This window comes from Penicillium lagena (genome assembly GCF_028827675.1).
Source record: "Penicillium lagena strain IBT 129212 chromosome Unknown utg000001l_segment0_segment0, whole genome shotgun sequence".
In the NCBI taxonomy this organism is placed as follows: Eukaryota; Fungi; Ascomycota; class Eurotiomycetes; order Eurotiales; family Aspergillaceae; genus Penicillium; species Penicillium lagena.
Window position 1 is genome coordinate 5,977,870 of NW_026623222.1, and position 20,599 is coordinate 5,998,468.

Here is a 20,599-nt window from a genome sequence, read left to right on the forward strand (position 1 = left end):
ACAGACGCTGCAAGTTGCACCAAGTCAGCCTTATGTAAGGAACAAAATGTTACGGAGGAAAACTTGCGCAAAGATCATGTTTCTCCCGTATAATGGCATTTTGGTAGGTGAGATTCTTGGTTCCACCAAGCACTAGCAGACAAGTTAAGCAATAGTGAGGAAATATGAGTTTGGTGATCTTGTGCTGCTCGAGGCTGGTATATCATTCCCTGCGGTGTCTCTGGTCACCCACGGAGACGGGCCGACATCCCCACTCCTGATCGGACACTTACCGTGCAGACCTAAGGGCCTGAGGGAATCCAGAGTCCGGGGAGATAGGGGAGAATTCAAGCCATAGCTGTAGGAAAGCGGGGGATCGTCATTGGGGAAGTTTTCCAGCCGATAGCTAATAGCGCTAACACAGCGATGATGTTTTGGGAATTGTCCACTGATAGACAGACAGGTTCGGAAACATGCCGATTCTTATATAAGCTTTGAAGTGGGGTCACGCCTTATATTCCTGACCCCAAAGCTTCAGATCAAGGTTATGCCATGTTGCAGTCGGTTACGAGAAGACTACTGTAGAATCAAATCAGAAGTTTAGCAATCTAGTACCTTATTGTAAAGAATAGAATAACTACTTGTCAGGGTAGGAACCTGTCGGTCAGGTGGAGAAGAGGACTTCTTTCTCGAAATGGCACCGACATGGTACCGATACGCCATGGAAAATGGAGTGATTCGGTGCAAGACAAGCACACACTGATTCTTGCCAGAATCAGGTTTCAACCATGGTTCGCGGGTTTTTTAATAAAGGTGGTGGGGTAAATACAGTAAGCAAGTCACATGAAATTGGTGCCTCAGGCTATAATAATTCCCGAATAACCTCATAATCGTGCGCAATCCGTAAGACTTATCTAGAAATGCGATGACTGGGTATGGAGAATATCGGAGAAGAATACCCAGACTTTTAGCGTAAGGAGTTGACTAAGAAAATATTAGCAGCGCTGAATTCCCTGTTGCGTAACATTTTCCATTAACGTAAACCACGAGCGAGTGGCCCACCTGCTTGTCGGGATGTGTCTCACGATACACCTGTAGTGGTGGTTTTGCAGATTCGGGCAACAGATACTCGTAGGGAGGCTTTGGGTGCGACTCAGTATCTCTCTAAGACTGATCGCTGGCCCCTGAAACTTAGGTGCTAGCGTCGCTTATATGTATAGGTCTCTTTCCCCGCTCGACTTACGTCAATGCATGCAATCCATGCGCGGCAGCGAGGTAACGGTCAAGCCTTACAAATCGGGCCAGACAGTCGCAGCATACATTACGGTACAACAGTCCTCACAGCAACCCCAGCTTGATCATCTCGCTGGCAGCCGTCATGATCTTTTCGGCATCAACATCGCAGTTAAAAAGTCAATTGATCACCGGATAATAGAACAGCCGTGTCACAAAGCGTCAATATTTATATGGAAATACCCCTGCAATGAACCCCCTTCCCCCAACTCCTCGGGTGCGGGGAACACCAGACTTGGATGAATGGCTGCTTATCTTTAGGGCAAAGACAACGCCGATCTTTGCAGCGCAGAGGGTGTCATTGATGTCGCTTTGCACTGACCATGAGACCATTCCGTGTTGGGCCCGGGGATGAATAGCCTGAATTGGGAGATGCGACGCGTCAATCTGGAGCTCATGTCCCTTGTCATTTTTACCCCACGTAATAGCGAAGTTTGGTTCGCAAGCATTTCGCAACCCCAAATAAGCAAATGTCCGGTGTCAGTCTTCGCACTTTACTATCGAGCCCAAATTTGAGTTATTTAATGCCACTAAAACTGAACTGGGACAGGTTATTTATATGAGATGCCATAACCATAATTTAGGACTCTGTAAGTTTCCCTAGCACTGCTGACGACGGTGCTTCGTACGACGCCCTAGACTTTGCTAGGATCTAATTAAATGCAAATTTCGGGGTCGCGTGGCCAACCTCGACACTTTACGTTGATTCCGAAGCATTTACCGGTATCTAGAAACTTAGTAACATCGGTGGGGCTTTGGCCTTTCGGACAATAGGAGTATACTGATTGGGAAGTTCGGGTTCCACGTTGGACGGCCACTACATTTGCCGCTTAGCCGGGTTTGGGCGGAGACGCAGAGCTTACTGAGAGCTCATCGTACTACAAAAAGAGAAGCTGCGGCCCAGCTAAGATCAGCAGGATTTCTCTAGCGACTGAGCACCTTCAACAATTTCCTGTCTTGTTCACGAAGACGAGACTTTTCGATATTTGTCATAATCATGCTGTTCAGCATCGTTGGCGCCGGTCTGACTGGCCTGCTCGCTTTGCCGCGTGCCAATGGCCAGAGTACGACTGCATCTGCCGTTCCCGGCGAGATCACGAGCGATACCTACTTCTACGGCGAATCGCCTCCCGTCTATCCCTCTCGTATGTTTTCCTTGCTATCTCTTTCCCACCCCCACAGTTAAACGGACCAAATTGGCGATTTGCTGATGGACATGTTGCACAGCCGATATCACGGGTCTCGGAGACTGGGCGGCGGCTCTGGTCAAGGCTAAGGCCATGGTGAAGCAGATGACCCTGGCAGAAATGGTACGCACGCGCGCTCTCTCTCTCTCCTGTGCCTTTCTCTCTGACTAGTCTCCTCGACCAGGTTAACATTACCGGAGGAGCTAGCCCTACTGACAACTCTTGCGTCGGCTGGACTCCCCCGATTCCGCGGCTCGGCTTTCCAGGACTGTGCCTGAACGACGCCGGCGAGGGCATTCGCGCCACTGACTTTGTTTCCTCTTGGGGTGCCTCCAACAGCATCGCTGCCAGGTATCGTTATTATTTCCTACAATTTACGGTCTATAATCTGAATGTCAGTCGCTAACACAGCATGCAGCTGGAACAAGCAGCTGGCATACAACCGTGGCCTTGGTCAGGGTGGCGAGTGCGTCAGGAAGGGTGTCAATATTATCCTGGGTCCCGTTGTTGCCCCCCAGGCCCGTATCGTGCTGGACGGCCGAAACTTTGAGGGTAACAAAAAAAGCTGACCTCACTCTTCAACTACCCACCTTCGTTAAACTGATTGGTGGCATAAGGTTTCGGATCTGACCCGTACCTCAACGGGGCTCTAGCATTTGAGGCTATCACTGGTGTCCAGTCGACTGGTACCCAGACGAGCACCAAGGTACGCCTATTATTATTCGAACATTTGCACTTTCATTTTTTTTTTGTCTTGGGAAATTGCAATTAATGATTGTTACAGCATTTCATCGGCTACGAACAGGAGACCAACCGAAACCCCGAGGGCGACGTCCAATCCGTTTCATCCAACATTGACGACAAGACGATCCACGAGCTGTATCTCTGGTGAGTTTCAAGTCTCGCCCCAAGATATCTGACGAGAGAGGAAATATACTAGAAATAAACTGACCGCGACAAAAGGCCCTTCCAAGACGCAGTTCACGCCGGTACAACCAACGTCATGTGCTCTTACAACCGAATCAACAACTCGTACGCCTCGGCCAACAGCAAGACCTTGAACGGCCTCCTCAAGACCGAGCTGGGCTTCCAGGGCTTCGTCGTCTCCGACTGGGGTGCCCAGCATGCCGGCGTCGCTTCGGCTCTTGGTGGTCTGGACATGGCCATGCCGTCTCCCGCCGACTTCTGGGGCACCGCCCTCGTCGACGCTGTGAACAACGGTTCGGTTCCGCACTCCCGCGTTGAGGACATGGCGACCAGGATTATTGCCGCTTGGTACCAGCTCAAGCAGGACAAAATATTCACGGACCCCGGCAAGGGAATGGCCAGGTCCTACGAGGCGCCGCACGCTGCAGTCGAGGGCTTCGATGCCAGGGAGAACAACCCCATCCTGCGACAGATCGCCCAGGAGTCGTGCGTTATGGTCAAGAATACCAACAACGCCCTTCCGCTGAAGTCGCCCAAGATGCTAAATCTCTTCGGGTACTCCGCCAAGTTGCCTGACCAGTATACCGTGGCTAGCTCTCTAACTCCGCCCGCCGCGGATCCGGTCACCAACGGCGTCGCCTACCTGAACGGTACAATGATCACGGCCGCCGGTTCTGGTTCATCCTCGCCGCTCCTGGCGATTGCACCCTTTGACGCCCTCATCTGGCAAGCCTATAGCGACAGCACGGCGCTGTACTGGGACTTCGAGAGCACCGATCCCGAGGTGGACGGGGCCACTGATGCCTGTCTCGTCTTTGGCAACGTCTTCTCTACAGAAGGCCTGGACCGCCCGGCGATGAGCGACGACTACACTGACCAGATCATCCTCAACGTGGCGGCTAAGTGCGCCAACACCATCGTGATCTTCCACAACGCCGGTGCCCGGCTGGTAGAGGCCTTCGCCGACCACCCCAACGTCACTGCCATCATCTTCGCCCACGGGCCCGGCCAGCTGTCCGGCATCGGTCTCGTCGACGTCCTGTACGGTGAGGTCAGTCCCTCCGGCAAGCTTCCCTACACGGTGGCGCACAACTCCAGCGACTACGGCAACCTCCTGAGCCCCGCCGAGCCCGAGGGCATCTTCACACTGTTCCCTCAGGCCAACTTCACTGAAGGTGTGTACGTCGACTACCGCTACTTCGACCAGCAGGGGATCATCCCGCGGTACGAGTTCGGCTTCGGCCTCAGCTACGCCACCTTCGAGTACGGCGACCTGCGCATCTCCAAGACGTCCTCCAAGGGCGTGAACCAGGGCGAGTACCCGAGAGGCGCCATCGCTCCGGGAGGCCCCACCGACCTCTGGGACGACCTGGTCACTGTGACGGCGACGATTCGGAACACGGCCAAAGTGGCGGGCGCCGAGGTTGCACAGCTGTACCTGGGCATCCCGTCTCCTGGAGGCGATGTCCCGGACACCCCCGTCCGCCAGCTTCGCGGGTTCAACAAGCCCACCATCAAAGCCGGTTCGACCGAGACGGTCAGCTTCAGCCTCACGCGCCGCGACCTCAGCATCTGGGACGTGGTGGCGCAGAAGTGGCTGCTGCAACACGGAGAGTACAAGGTCTACGTCGGGTCGAGCAGCCGGGACCTGCCGCTGACGGGGACGTTTACCATCTAATTTTTATGTGGTTAGAGAGAAAGGGGAGTGAGGGAAGTTAGGAAGCTAGGAGGTTGATCGGGATTTGTAGCTCAAGAGTATTAATTAATTCCGAGACAAATCTCTTAGTTCTTAATGACCGTTAGGAAAAACCCGACTTCGACTAACAGCCACATCAACATTTTTAAACCGAATAAAATACTAGAGTATAGTATTAGGAGTAACTGATTCTAAATCTTCAAAAAAGATTATTATTAGTTTGTATAGTTGTCGAGTTATAAGCTATCGAAGTTGGGTTATTTTTGGTGTTGTTGGGGGAAACAGGAAAACTAAACCCCTTTTGATTTTCGCAGTCAAAACTAAATCCCTTTTCGATTTTCGCAGGGTTAGCTAAACCCCTTTCGATTTTCACAGTCGAAACTAAACCTCTCTAGGAGATCGCGTCTAGCCCCTGAATCAGTACTCGTGGTTTCAAACAACTGACTAGAATCATCACAAATCTATTGAATTCCTGAATTGATATTATCCTTCCTACCTACCAAGCTTCTCTTGTTGTACAGAGTAAATCCTAGTTACCTACCTAGGCGATCAATGCCTGCTTATTAGACCTCTAGATTATCCCAAGATTTTGTATGCGAATATTAGCTCGGTGGAAGGCGTGAGGATTTTGCGCAGTGCCAATGACTAGTATCGTCACATTTGAAGATATCGCAGCATTTAAATTTAGAAAGAAGTTGACGAATACAATCTATTTTAGTAGTAGCATCCTTTGCACTAGCTGCTTCACCAAAGTTGACCTATGACTGTATACCATTACGCCTTTGAAAATTGTTAAGCTAGCCATTGCTAAACTTTAGTATCTCAAGCCCTTTGTAGACCTCTAAATTCTTCTAAAAAAATAGCTTTTTGCTGGAGGACTTCACAAGAGAGTCCAATAGAATATTCTGCGTGCTGCATCCACAAGAATAGGGCTGCTTCAAGCTCTAGCCAGTTCTCTCGTCGGTAGTGTTTGCGCTTCAGCAAGGACTTCTTTAGGTCATCGAGGTAGGTATATTTGGGAGAGAGAATTTCGGAGATAGAAGTAGGGGTTATTCGCTAGTCGTACGTGTCCTCAAACCACTACTTAATAGCGAAGGTTGCTAAGCTGTGGATAGTGGCATTTGTGTATGCGAACTGCTCGCTTCTACTCAAGGGAGATCGCTGACCGACGGGAAGCGGGGGTGCAGCTGCTGGATTTGGCATAATTATTGCCTCGATATAGCGAATCTGGTACGAGAGCTTGGAGGGCTAAGGAATGTATGTAAGTAAAATCGAAAAGATTTGTTGTATGTAAGGGAAAAGAATTTTGGAAAAAGGGGGGCTTCGTTATAGCGAGGAATTCGTTAATAAGCAGGTTCGCTATATCGAGGTATTACTATATTCCTTTCTTGTCTTGTGTGGAAGGCTTCCCTTATTATCCTTCTTTTTCCCTTTCTCTTACCTCCATGCCAAGACGGAGGTTTCCCCGCTTTTCCTCAGCCTGGGGATACCCGAGCCCTCTGGCACGAGTAATGTACTTTTGTTGAGACACAGTTTAGGCGATAGGGGTTGGGCCTCCGTGCAAAATTTGCGTGCCGCTTGTGAATACTCATGAATCTCAACATGGGTATTACCTACGTATACCCGAGTGAGGCCTGTGTAGTTCTCGGCTCTCCCACTTTCTTACCCGACCCCAGGAAATACATCGTCCGCTCCACAGCTCTAGTCATGCGACATTACCAGGATCGTGTATGCATCACAATCTTCTAATTTAACCGGAATGGTGGCGTTTTAGCCAAATCATCACGAGTGAAGCTGTTTACCCAGTCAGCCAGACGCATAGTTCGGTGGGTCACCTGGAGCATGAGCATTCTTATATGACGGTGTTCTGCCACTTCCCGAGAACCAAACGGCTCGACACGAAACATTGGCTTGAAACATTGGCATATTGTGCTGTGCTGTTCACATCCGTTCGAACGCTCTCTTATTCGCACACAATTGTCACCTCACCGTATTGATAGCTCTTCATACACAAAGCTACAGCTACCGCTATTCCCACCATGACGGAAGTCAAGGAACCAGGGGCCTCGGTCGAGAAGCACCCTCATGTCGCCAACATGCAACCACCACAGTTCGAGCATGTCGAATGGACAAAGGACCCAGCTCTTCGCAAGCTCTACATACTCTGCATTTTCGGTCTTCTAGTTGCCTCCGCTACCACCGGTTATGATGGGTAAGTTGAAAGCGACAGAATAAAAAATGCCCCACGTGGAAAACGGCGCGTCTGCTGATCCAGCTTCTCTCTCGACTCTAGATCCCTTCTCAACCTCTTGCAGAATTATAACTACTGGGAGAAATATTTCGGCAACATTGGAAATATTCATGCCTCCGCTCACCAGGCCAGTATGCTTGGTCTCTTGACCAACATGTTCACTATCGGCTCTATTATCTCTATGTTCATCGTGTGAGTCTCATGTCGGAAGCCCAAGGTGGCTGTAGCCGGTTGGCTAATGCTTAAGTTTAGGCCGTGGGTCGTCGATCGATGGGGTCGCAAGCCCTGCATCATGGTTGGCTGTGTCTTCATGATCCTTGGTTGTCTCATTAACACTTTCGCGAAAAGCTACGGAAGTGAGTTGTGCTTGATGAGCGACGGTATATATTTGTGTTTGCTACTAGCTAACCGTCTCTAGTGTTCTGTGCAGGTCGTTTCATTCTTGGGTTCGGCAACTCGCTATCCCAGCTAGTCTCTCCAATGCTGTTGACCGAGATTGCCCACCCGCAGCACCGTGCCCCTCTAACCGCCGTATACAACTGCCTGTGGAACTTCGGAAGTCTAAGTATAGGATACCTTTTCCCCCCTTCTTGCCTCTCCTAGAACCCAATCTAACCGCAACTAGTCTGCACTTTAATTGGCTATGGCCTCCAATTTGTTGAGAACGACTGGTCGTGGCGAGCCCTCACCCTCTTTCAGCTTGTGCCTGCCGCTACTCAGATATGCTTTATCTGGTGTAAGTCCCGGACTACATCTTTCCTCAGTAACATTTAGCTAACCACTTCACAAGTTATTCCCGAGTCTCCGAGATGGCTGATCTCTAAGGATCGCAATGAGGAGGCCCTTAAGACGTTAGCTAAATACCACGCCAACGGTAACGAGAACAACTTGACCGTCCAATTCGAGTACCGGGAAATTAAGGAGACTCTCCGGATCGAGACGGAGGTTAGACACAGCACGACATACCTGGACTTCTTTAAGACGAAAGGCAACCGATGGAGGCTTGCTATTATCATATCCATTGGCATTATCTCCCAATATAGCGGCAACGCCGTTATCTCTAACTACGCACATCTAATCTACCAAAGCTCTGGTATTGATGGGCAGAAACAGCAGCTCGGGGTAAGGACAAAACTATACCCTGCTACCCTGACCTTTCTCTAATTTGTCGCACTCTCTAACTCGCTCGTCTAGCTCCAAATCGGTAACACTCTCCTCAGCTTGATTGTGTCTATCAGTGCTGCCTTTTTGATCGACCGCGTAGGACGACGGCCCCTCTTCCTCATCTCTGCTTGCGGTATGTACCGCCTGACTAGATAAAGAAGGGCAATATGAGATAACTGACATATAACCCTTATTATAGGCATGGTTATCTCCTTTACGCTTTGGACTATTATGGCTGCTGAGTATGAGAATCGTAACGGGGCGGAACAGTTTGGTATCGCCCAGATTGTCTTCGTCTGGATCTTCGGTATCTTCTACTCTATTGGCTTCTCAGGTCTACTTGTCGCCTATACCCTCGAGATCCTACCTTATCATCTTCGTGCAAAGGGTGTTATGATCATGAATATTTCTGTACAGATCATCCTCGCCATTTCAGGCCAGACGAACAATATTGCTATTACGCAATTGCCAAAAACCTATTATTTTTGGATCTTCTACACGGTATGTTTTTTCTTAAAACCTTCTAACCTCTTTAATCCTTCTTCTCTAATAGCGTCGTATCTATAGTGTTGGGATGTACTTGAAGCGATTTGGGTTTACTTCGTATTTCCTGAGACTAAAGGCCCTACTCTCGAGGAGATCGCTTATGTCTTCGATGGTGATGAGGCCGTGGCTCATATCGATATGGAACAGACTGGGAAAGAGATCGAGATTCAGCAGACTGAGAACGCTGATGAGAGGCATGTCTAAGCCCGTAGTATAATTTACTGCTCAAGTAGCTTTTACGGTTATTCTTCTATATTTGTCCGAACACTTATCCTCTATACTAGTGGGCTAAAGTGTAGATCCACTGTTACCCCTTACGGCTTTAATAATGGCTTATATTCACCATTAGGGAAATTCCGACATCGACTAATAGCCACATCAGCGTTTTTGAACCAAATGAAGTGGTATAGTATGGAAATATGGTCAGCTGATTCCAAATCTTCGAATAGATTTTTATTAGTTTGTATGGCTGTTGAGTTACAGCCTATCGAAGCTGGCTGATTTTTGGTGTTGGGTGTTTGAAAAATAGAAACTAAACTCTTTTTAATTTTCGCAGTCAAAATTAAACCTCTTTTAGCGATAGCGCCTAGCCCCTGTCAGAGATATACATGAAGCATATGATGAATGGAGGATGAACGTTATGGCGGACCCACATAGTATATCTGGGTTACCCCTGAACGCGAGGAAGCTATCTTTCTCGAGGAAGCTATCTTTCTGTCAACCGTGCATTACGCCAAGGGTTCTATTCTCCACCCACAGCTCCCTGGCCGCCATGATTGAACAAATTGATTACCCAGAAACCACACATAAATAGGGGTATCTTAGATAGCTTCAGAATCAGACAATTCGTGACCTCCAGACGGAATCATTAGGCGCGTTCGTTACTAGTGTATACCAGAATTCTCACTTCTGACAGTAGTTTCTGTGTGTAAAACGTGGAAGCCAATTTCGAATATTGCTGTACTCTTCGCATTAGACCCTGACCTAGGTAGGTCTGTCTAACACCCTATGTAGTCCTCTATTTCAGCTACCGTCAGCTTTGCCCCTAAGGCGAGTTGCTCGGCCGTGCCCGTAATCTGTCCCACTCTTGAGTTCAGTTTACCTCAGCCTACCATTAGTAACGACATTGCCCAAACTCGCGACCTTAGGTGGGCTGCTGACTAAGGAAAAAGAAAAGCTGGTAGATCCCGGTGGGGGAAGCAAGGTATTAGGGAATGCACGGACGTCAAACGTAGGTGGGATCTATCAGCGACCAGCCTGTCCGCCTATATCCCACCATTTTATCACATCCGGATTCATCGACAAATACCAGATGATACGACCGAAACTCGGATAGTTAATGCTGGTAGAAATCTCGAAGCTGAGGGTTCTGTTCTTTGGCTTTCTGCTGGGCATTCTTTTTTGTCCAGCCAGCCCGGGAAAGAGCGGAAAGAGCACGCTGGATGACGATGGTTATGTATATGCTGGACACGAATATACGGTCAAAGAATGATGGGTGTATCATTGGGGCGTTGCTAGTGGGACATATTAACCGGTCGGCAAAATTGGCTGCGCCTCTTCCCCCTATTAAGCATCAAAACGAGCGCACTTTCAACCCAAGCAAGATTAATGTGATACAATATTAGGACATATCAGTTTTAAAAGGAGGACAGCTTTCAAAGTTCCAGCAATGAATGAAGATCAGGCAAAACTCGACGCCACGGAATATGGGCCTCGCAACTGCCCCCCAGGCTTCTCCGATCACTCGTTCAAGACCGACAGCGGCGTATATCTCGCTGTACGAATCTGGCCCGCTGATCCTCCCGTTGATGAGCCAGCTCCAGTTGTTTTTTACACCCACGGCGGCGGCTGGTTTGCAGGAAATCACTTCGTGCCGCTCCCATGGATGCAACCTGGCTTTCGCCAGCGAGGCTATCATATGGTATCACACAACTTCCGGCTTGGTCCGCAGGCGAGCTATGAAATGCAGTTGCAGGATTCTTTGGATGCTGTGAGTTGGTGCCGGGCCAATCTCCCGTCCATACTCGGCACAGACACGGTAGACGTGAGCCAGCTGATCCTCTGCGGTGAGTCAGGCGGCGCACTTCTCACTGGCCTCATGGGACACCATCTATCACCACCGCCAAAGGCTGTCATTCTCGTTTATGGAATAGTTGATCCAGCAGCGGCGTGGCCCATTGTAGCGCCGGTTCCCGAGAACTCGGGAGTCGCGCCGCCATGGGTTGGCGAGTTCTCTGATAATGAGCTAGAGGAATTTCTGAAGGACCGAGATGAAACCAACATGTTGACGGATGCGCTATGGGCTGATGAGCATAAGACTTCGTCCGAACAGGTGCTGAGTAGACGTTGGGCGACCGATTTCCGCTTCACCCGTCGGATACGACTTCAGGCGGAGCTTCACCAGTGGCGATCTGACATAGCTGCGCGTATCGGTTCTACTGTCAGGTCGGTACGCCTAGGCTCGCTACATGCTGAGCGCTTTGCGGATGAAGCAGCCCTGACTGCGTTTCTGCTATCTATGTCACCATCTCCTCTTCTCGAGACGAAGACATGGTATCCCCCTACGGCTTTCCTGCATGGCATGGATGATAGGGCAGCTCCGCTCGCACAAAGCCAGGCAATGGCTAGGCGTCTCAAGACGATGAATGTACCGGTCGTCGAAAGCTACGAGCCTAATGAAGATCATGTTTTCGATCACAAGTATACTGTGAGTAACCCCTGGCGCAGGCATCATGCTAATACATGCGCTGATTAGTGATGTAGAGCTCCGATGTGCCGGGATGGGACACATATATCCAGCCCATTCTGGATTTTTGCAACCAACATATCTGGTAACTGTGGATAACTGGCCTTAAATAGGTTAATCGTGCGGGTCCCCGCACAGGCCAGAGCACGTTCCCAGGAGACTGTGACTTGCAGGAACAAGAAGCAGCTCATCTGCGGTTCTGCCGTAGGGCTCATGCTGTGATAGGACAGCTGTTCGTGACACCGGATTTGTAAGGGAGTTTTATGCAAGTGTGAAACTCACTTTTTCCGTCTTAACTGATTTCCTTCACATCGTGTATATGGAGCTATAGGAATTCAACAGGTTAGCTCATTCAATAGGTTAGCTCATTCAATAGGTTAGCTCATTCAATAGGTTAGCTCATTCAATAGGTTAGCTCATTCAATAGGTTAGCTCATTTAACAGTTTAGCTCATTCAATAGGTTAGCTTATTTAATAGTTAAGCCTATGTAATAAGTGCGGCAGGACCTTCTATTGGCTAGGTAGTTACTATTCAGCGTTACAAAGAATTTCTGACGGTACTTTTTGGATCATATGTAGCCTATTTATGGGATCTAAAAGGTTTATCATATATTACGGTTCATAGATATATATTTGTCGTTGATGTAACTGTATTTTTTGGTAATGCAAGGGAATATTTTTTAAATTTAGATTTAGGACTGATCATACCACTTACAATGCCTATTAATACTGCTGTACCGATAATCAAATCAAACTAACGTGTGGCTGTTGAAATATCGAGTTGTAATATATCCCATTTACTATGGTGTTTTGGCTGACCCGCTCGCTTGTGTGACCCACTCACCCGGGAATTACGTTAACAGTGTTAGTTAGTTAGCTGGGCTCCCCCCGGGGCCCCTTCCAATTGGACACACATTCACCAACAGGTTAAGCCCATCATGTAATTAGGGTTCGAAAGAGTATCTCTCTCTGTTCCCCGATATGGAAGGCAATAACGGGCGTCACTTTGCTTATGGTAGAGCAACAGCTCAATTGTTAATGGCTAGGTGAAGCCGGTAAGCCAGGGTTCAACAGAGCACTGCTAGTCCTTTCAGGTCTAATATACTTTGTGCCCATTAGCATGTTTCAGCAATTTCAGGCAATCTTTAAAGTACCACCGCAGAGCATGTAACAGACAGGGACAAGGGCCCTCATTAAGATATGACGCTTAGTTCCTACAAAAGTTGACTTCTTCGTTGTATCTGTGATTGCACTAGCGGGGGTAACATAAATGTCATCATAGGAACACAATGAGGCAATGGAACGACCACAATGCTTGATACTTGACCTCCTTATAGCCCAGACTTTGGACATATTAAGATCCAGTCCTAAATTCACTTTTCGCACCCTCCCAGTTGTTAATTTGCCGATATGTACCTTTTCTGTATTTTTACTTTCTTAAGCTTTGCAATAAATACCGCTCTGGGAATATGCCACGAAATTCCATCGCGACGGCAACCGCTGCATACAGTAGTTTACTGGGGCCAAAACGGAGGCAACACAGTTGAGGATAATAATCTCAGCACATACTGTACCCCGGAGTCAGGAATAGATATTATTGTGCTTGCATTCCTATACCAGTACGGAAATGGAATGATGATCCCATCTGGGACCATTGGCCAGTCCTGTTATATCTCCCCGACTGGCCAATCCTTCCAATGTGAACAGCTAGCATCGGCCATTGACACATGCAAAGCGAATGGCGTCAAAGTGATGTTGTCATTGGGAGGTGCCTCTGGAGCATACTCGCTTTCATCACAGGAAGAGGCCGAGTCTATTGGCCAGAACTTGCGGGAGGCCTACGGTCATGCGAACATAAGTAGGATTCTCCGGCCATTTGGCGACACGTTTGTTAATGGATGGGATTTCGACATCGAGGTATCTGGCGGCAACCAATAATACCACTACCTGATCGACCAGTTACGCTCAAAGTTCAAGTCCGACCCGACCAGCACTTATCACATCACTGGAGCACCACAATGCCCTATTCCGGAGCCTTACATGCAAGCCATGAGAACCAACTCAAAATTTGACTAACTTTGGGTGCAGTTCTACAACAATCCCAGCTACTCTATCACTGGGGTGGTCAACTACGTTGACTGGGTGCCCAACGTAGCGAACATTTCCTCGACAGATGCCAAAGTCTTTACTGTATCGGCGTCTCTGTCTCTCCGTTAGCCGCCACTGATACTTCTAGTGGTGCAAAATACTATCTTACGACATGGGACCTAACGGCACTTGTGCGATGATACAGTCGATATAATGCCTTCGAAGAGGTCATGAAGTGGTCTGCTGGGCTTTTGGACACTAATGTCGAGAACGGTTGGACTTTCGCTCAAGAGGTGAAGCAAGTCCTAACTAACCTTGTACGCAGCTAAGCTGCATTGGCAGCGAAACAAGATAAGCGCAACTGCACTATATTTATATAGCTGAATGACGGAATCGAATGCTGTACGACACTCATGCGTGGCACTGTACAGCTGATGCGTAGATTGACACTTCTCGAAGACCCAGGATCCTATCCTTATTAAATCTGAACCACCTAACGCCGACATGTCCTTACAGTATTTCAAAATATTCTGGCAGAAATAGACAGATCTAGGCACAGTTCCCCGCTCTCATTAATCTTCTTGTTGATCCCCTGACATTCCTCCGTTGTAATCCAAAACTCCCATTGCTGCCTTTTCCACGGAATTCTCTTTATGGATTGTATGTGGTCCTGCACTTTTGAAATCACAGCAAGCTGCTCATCGGGAAAATAACACTGCTTCTCTTGTATGCAATCTCCGCAGAGAGTGAAAATATTAATGCGCTTTTTCGAAGAAAGGACATGCGACCAAAATGCGGTGAAAGAAGATCCCGGTTCATATTTTTGTGAAGTGATTTTGACTTTCAGTTGCCGAGAATCTTCATTCGGGCACAAAATGCATTTCCAAGAAATGCAACCCTTCATCTAGATACGATTAGCCCAGGATGTGACGTGATATCTGGCTACTGTTCAGACCTTCTTTGACTATAGAAATAACGCTTGTCGTAGCTCTTGGTTGTTAGAGTAGAGAAAGAGACGGGAGGAGAGCGAAGATTTGAGCAACTGAATCAAGGTCAACTGAGAGGGCTTAACTTAAAGAATGCGTGGGTTTGGGGAGCTTATAGTACCCGAGTGATTGCACACTATCAAGACAGATCTACAGTACTAAGGAGTGATAGTACTGCTCGCCAATGTGGTGGTAATACCAATTTTTGGTGGTCAAGAGACTCCAGTAAATAGGAACTCCACCGCCCCAAGATTTGGAATAAAAGTCGTTTTAATTAAGAAACTTTTCTGTCCATACTGGTGTTATTACTTTCGATCCAGTTATCTTCAACACGAGCGAATGGCGTCTGTCATGTCCGAAGTTAGAGCGTCAACATTCAAATTGAAGTCGATCATATAAATATCACTAACAATACGATATTGGAAGTCTCGACGCAAGCTCGTCCAACAACGATGACCAAACGTCCATGTGTCTTATACTTTATTTAGTGGGCCTCAAGGACCAGCGGGCCTCATTCGTCTTTAACCCTGGTGCTCGTAGTTCCCATTTATACTCTATCTCTCATGTTGATATGCAATCAAGCCCCCTAATTTTGTACACGTGGAGAGTTGATTCTGGTGAAATACGTATATCAGAACGGAAGTTCGCCAAGGGCGCATGTAAGTCGCCGCTAAAGATAGATTACAGGGTCCAGAAATAGACAAACAGAGCAGTAGCACTTCTCAAGTACCTCTGTTCAAAAGCGCCATCAGTCATGGACATTCTTCGTGCAAGCAGCGTGGACGTCTAGTTGATGGCAAACAACAGAGAGCCAATGCGCCGTTGTTGGCAATCTGTAGTCATTAAAGCCAAGTTGCATGATTTTGGACCATTCAACAAGTTTGGCAGAGTTTATACAGGATCCTGGCTCTTGCAATTTTGTTCGGGACTGTTGGAATGAGTTGGATTAACATAAACAGTTGTTGCTTGTTGATTAATCAGCTATTATGTCGCTCCTTCAGGACAAGGTTGATGAATCAGTCAGGCTTGCGTTTGAATCTTATTAAATCTCCTATAAATAACTTTGAGCTTCCTTCCTCCTGTCAACACCTACCAACTATCAACACCTACCAACTATCAACACCTACCAACTATCAACACCTACCAACTATCAACACCTACCAACTATCAACACCTACCAACTATCAACATCTTTCAACACCTTGCAACACCTTTCAACACCTATCAACACCTTTCAACACCTTTCAACACCTTTCAACACCTTTCAACACCTTTCAACACCTTTCAACACCTTTCAACACCTTTCAACACCTTTCAACACCTTTCAACTCTCTCCCATCTCCCATCTCCCATCTCCCATGCGGTGGAGAGAGAAGAAACGGTGGAGATGGTGCAAATCGGCACTTGAGCGTCGGAGGCAGATCTTAGCTTCCTCGAGTACTAATCTCAAGCACCACGAGGAGTTATCAGCCTTTTGCAAGAAATATCACGTAAGGCAGTGGAGAAGCCCTTCTCGTTTCCGGCATGGAACGAGGAAACTCAATACACGCAGTGGAGGAACTCTACTCGACACGTAGTGGAGAAGCTTTTCCGACGCGAAGCATTCTCACGCGACGATTGAGTCGTAGACACTAGGTCGCGACTTGTCCTTTACATAGTCGTTGTTGGGTCGGATCAGAATCCAATTGGTGTACTTATTAGGTTCGTGTTGGCCTGACTGGCGCATTTGCAGCACAGGATTAACCAATCAGGAAGGTAGGAGACCGTTGGGACTGTCTATCAAGCTAAGCTGTAATATATCCTCCAATTGAGATCTGGTGAAATCATGATTCCATACGTACACTAATCGTGCCAGAAAAGCAGAGTTCCATGGCGCTATAGGCCACTACTCGCGTCCATATTCGAGCCAGCCATTCCAAAGGGTACGCCATGATCCATGTCTAATGACATCAAAGATCCCAACGCCCTTGTAGCCTTACGTGCTCCGTCGCATCGCGTACTAATTCTCATAGTCTATCCAGCTTCAGCGGGAGACGTCTTACCACTGCTATCGATCACACATTTTCGGGTTCTAGTCCCTAATCACTACCAGCCGATGGCGAGAATCAAGAACGTTATCTAGTGCACAACCTTGAGCACTAATGGAGATGCTCCTGTCTACCGTAGTGCCTGCGTTTCATTCTTAATTCCATCCGATTGCTAATGCTTGACTTGCCTAACACGAACCCGTCCTTTGGCTTAGATGAAATGTGCGTGGCAATTCAGAAAGCTTGATACTTGGAATCGACGTAGGATTTGTAAAGCTTGTTGGAGATTTGAGTGCAAACCTCTCCGTAGTTAATTTTATATTTGTTCTGCCTCCATATTCTAGGAGAGCATACTATTAGCACTGTGATTCACAGCTCGCTTGTCTGATTACCGATTAAAAAACTCACCTATCATCTTTGTGTCCCGTTACAATAGATTTTGGTTTCCTGGAGGATTGACGAGTGGGTCTTTCTATATCCTCGAGAATGAGCGACGATTTATCAATCCTACCTGCTCAATCACGACGAGGATACGGCCAATCGGGACTTGACCTGCACGCCGGTCACACATCGTCACACATACCTGTGCGTCAAGCGGCTTGTTTGGGCTCCGACAATAGAGTCGGCGCAATTTACCGTCTTAGGTACCGTGCTCGCTAGGTTTTCAAGTCGTGAGCTATCCGCGCCGAGTTGTCAATTAAAGTACAACTCTGGCTGAATGATTGAAGAGCGACCACAATTCTGTTCACGTATCGATTGAGAGCCCCGACAAATCTGCCTTTTGGAACCTCAAGCCCCAACGGCGGCTAGAGGTAAGCATTCATTGGATGCCACAAACACTTCTCAACCCGATCCACATACCAGCCAAAAAGAGAAACATAGACGACATCAGACGGCCGAAAGTTAGGGACTCTCCAGTCATGTCTAGAGTTAATCACACTGATCTCATTGTTTCGTGACTAGGCCGCTAAGCTCAGCCAGAGCCCATGATCGACGGATCATACTTGTCCAGGGAGCGTCGATCATGTTCCGATACGGACGTAGATCTGCCATTGCAGCTAGGGCATCCTCATCGCTGCTCACGGCCTCCCAACCGCTGGTATTGAGTATAACCGAGGACCAGAGAAATATTTGATCTCAACTCAGATTGGGCAGAGTACTAATCAGTCTTCTCTGCCCTAGCACACCGGGCTGGTTCTAAGCAGCTGCGCCGCCGGCAGGAGACCGCAGGCTTGCAACAGGGGTAAAATCCGGGTTCCCCTCTCTTACTGATGATCATTTCCACAATTGTCTTCGAAGGCGCGCGGCCCGAAACTTATGTTGTCTATCTCCTGCTAAAGAGGAACGATGGTGTAGGGCGCACGTATGTATTTTCTAGATTCTGGTACAGTCCCCACGAGGGTTCTGGATTTTCATGAGGTAGTCTCCTCATATCTATAGCCAACAAGCCAAAGCTCACAATGCTACTAGTAACATCGAATCTCCCTTTGCTTCCCCTGGAACATCATCCATGTCTATATCGCGAATCAATCACTATGCTGTAGAACTGGACGGATACAAGCCAATGTGTTTACGACGGTAATGCACCACATTGATTGCGGGGTCAGAAACCAACAATCCACTAGTGACTGCGCACCGGATCTATGCATTGAATGACGCTGGTGGCCAACCGTATGTCCATACCCATGTTGATAGACCCTCGGTAAATCTATGGCGATAGCTTTGTCGCAAACGCGATTTGTTGTTACGATATTTCATGCCGTCTCCAGCGGCGCAGTTAAGAACATGAGGACAGAGGCAATGGTGCAATCTTGTTATTCGCAAATCTCGATAGCCAATGAACATGCAGCAGGCGAGGGTATGTTGGTTTTTTGTCATTCAACTGATTTGGGATTTTGCCTATCAGGAGCTTTAAAGGCGTCCCTTAACACTTCGTGAATTTGCCGGGAATTGCAACCATCTGGCAAATCCATAATCTGACATTTCCTACTGTTCAAACTGGTAGCTGATCACAACAAGATGCCCAAAGCTGCAATGGCTGCGCGGAATAGTGTTCGGGTAGCTAGCACGGCCGGCCGATTGGCCTCTGGTCCGGGTGCTTCCCGCAGTCATGCTGCAAGATCTCTGCCGGCAGCTGTCGACCCCCCTAGATCGCGGCCACGTCAGTCGCAGGTACGTGGATCGATGTCTCGCTAGATTGCGGGAGCAATGACAAGGCCCGACCATTGATCTTACTGCCAGAAACAGTCCTCGGAAGTCGCCAGGGTACCCGACTCGCCTCCGGCAAGTGACTCCTACGAGAAGGATCATCCGCACTGCGTGAAGTTTATCAAGGAAGCAGAGGAAGAAATTCGGCTACTACGGGAGCGTCTGGCCGAAGACGGACAACAGGCTGACTCCATACAACAGCTAAGAGGAGACAAAGCGCGGCTGGCCGCTCAAGTTGGGCGGCTCAACGCGCAGGTTCAAGAACTGCAAAAGCAGCTCTCCACCGCTACCGCAGATGCCGAAAACCGAGCGCATGAAAACATACAGTCGTTCTTACAAGAGATCTTTATCGATGCGTCGTCTACGGTGGACAAGGTCTGTAGCCGGATGAATGTATCCCATTTCGACCAGTGTTTGGCGGGACCTAATGGAGGTAGCGCTCCCTTGGCCGGCCCGAATGGGCAGTTCGCGATGAACAACTACAACGCAGGACCTGCGAATCCCTTCCCAGGGAATGTGGATGATCTACCCGAATTCCCTTTGTATCCGACCGATACTTGATGTATATTCGAAATATATATATATATTTGTTGTGCCCCTCATCGCCTGAACAGACGGCCAACGGAGTTTCGGAGCAGTCTTTTACTTTACTTGTGGCGAACCAGTTATCGAATCGTGTGCTATGTTCGTGGTCCGGTGGAATTCCTCTACCGTAAACACATATCTTCCCTAGAACCGTCCGAGTGCGAACGACTAAACCATTCGCCATTCCACGCTACGCTCTCTTAATATAACATCATACAATTCTCAATGAGTGTAGTTTTGTGCGTTGCAAAAAGAGTATGCTATGGAAGCCCGTGTAGAGAGAGACGACTCTAGGAGAATGGCTCGAAGTGCCAAAAGGTAGGTTGCAAATCTCATAGCTGACTAAAAAGGCTAGCGTAAGCGGCCTAGTGGGCTCGACTGCGCCGCTTGATTCAACTGGATTCAAACCACGAGCCCTGGCGGCTCATATATCCGTCACAATGCAAGTAAACGGTGCGTTGGTGGAACCGTAACGGATTCCTACCTACTCTCGCCGGTGTCGCGGGACAACTGGGTGGCCTTCCTGCATATAGGCCTCTGAGAACATGAGAAGGAACAAGGTAGTGCTGAGTAAGGCAGTACAGAAAGGCTACGCCTGATTGCTTTGTGGCCCCCGTCCCCGCAGCTGCAGGGGGCTGACAGCTTGCTTTCATCACAACGCCACCATCGGCTCACAATACTATGACCATGACAGGTTCAGAAGGTTTGGTAGCACTTTTTAGGAGCGGGGTTAACCGAGACACGTAGTGGGTTTCGAGGCCTGCGCCATCGTGTGTGACCCGTGAGTGGACCTCGAGCGTTGGTCCAGACGCGTCGGTAATTTCGGAGATAACCAGCCATCCTTCGAGACGCTCTGGCTGTCGATCACTCTAGGCACATGCTCATAGCAGAGAACCAAACTAGTGATCGACAACTA

The 20,599-nt window shown here is 48.4% G+C and overlaps 5 protein-coding genes across 5 annotated transcripts; all 5 read left to right on the plus strand.

Moving 5' to 3' along the window:
• Window positions 1–2,269: 2,269 nt before the first annotated feature.
• On the plus strand, window positions 2,270–5,064 carry N7510_002646 (beta-glucosidase; the record flags this gene model as incomplete). The annotated part of the gene is made up of 7 exons (XM_056974573.1): window positions 2,270–2,417; window positions 2,500–2,582; window positions 2,644–2,810; window positions 2,878–3,011; window positions 3,077–3,165; window positions 3,244–3,347; window positions 3,423–5,064. The coding sequence occupies 7 exons, from the start codon at window positions 2,270–2,272 to the stop codon at window positions 5,062–5,064; spliced, it is 2,367 nt and encodes a 788-aa protein (XP_056839690.1).
• Window positions 5,065–7,121: 2,057 nt separating this feature from the next.
• Window positions 7,122–9,247, plus strand: N7510_002647 (uncharacterized protein; the record flags this gene model as incomplete). Its single annotated transcript, XM_056974574.1, has 9 exons — window positions 7,122–7,294; window positions 7,376–7,525; window positions 7,586–7,689; window positions 7,752–7,898; window positions 7,959–8,069; window positions 8,124–8,455; window positions 8,528–8,630; window positions 8,697–8,998; window positions 9,065–9,247. 9 exons carry the CDS (start codon window positions 7,122–7,124, stop codon window positions 9,245–9,247), a joined length of 1,605 nt encoding a protein of 534 aa, XP_056839691.1.
• Window positions 9,248–10,712: 1,465 nt separating this feature from the next.
• N7510_002648 (Alpha/beta hydrolase fold-3) lies at window positions 10,713–11,878 on the plus strand (the record flags this gene model as incomplete). Its single annotated transcript, XM_056974575.1, has 2 exons — window positions 10,713–11,750; window positions 11,807–11,878. The coding sequence occupies 2 exons, from the start codon at window positions 10,713–10,715 to the stop codon at window positions 11,876–11,878; spliced, it is 1,110 nt and encodes a 369-aa protein (XP_056839692.1).
• Window positions 11,879–13,199: 1,321 nt separating this feature from the next.
• On the plus strand, window positions 13,200–14,206 carry N7510_002649 (chitinase 2; the record flags this gene model as incomplete). The annotated part of the gene is made up of 3 exons (XM_056974576.1): window positions 13,200–13,706; window positions 13,878–13,993; window positions 14,083–14,206. The coding sequence occupies 3 exons, from the start codon at window positions 13,200–13,202 to the stop codon at window positions 14,204–14,206; spliced, it is 747 nt and encodes a 248-aa protein (XP_056839693.1).
• Window positions 14,207–18,909: 4,703 nt separating this feature from the next.
• On the plus strand, window positions 18,910–19,659 carry N7510_002650 (uncharacterized protein; the record flags this gene model as incomplete). The annotated part of the gene is made up of 2 exons (XM_056974577.1): window positions 18,910–19,062; window positions 19,138–19,659. 2 exons carry the CDS (start codon window positions 18,910–18,912, stop codon window positions 19,657–19,659), a joined length of 675 nt encoding a protein of 224 aa, XP_056839694.1.
• Between the last annotated feature and the right edge of the window lie 940 nt (window positions 19,660–20,599).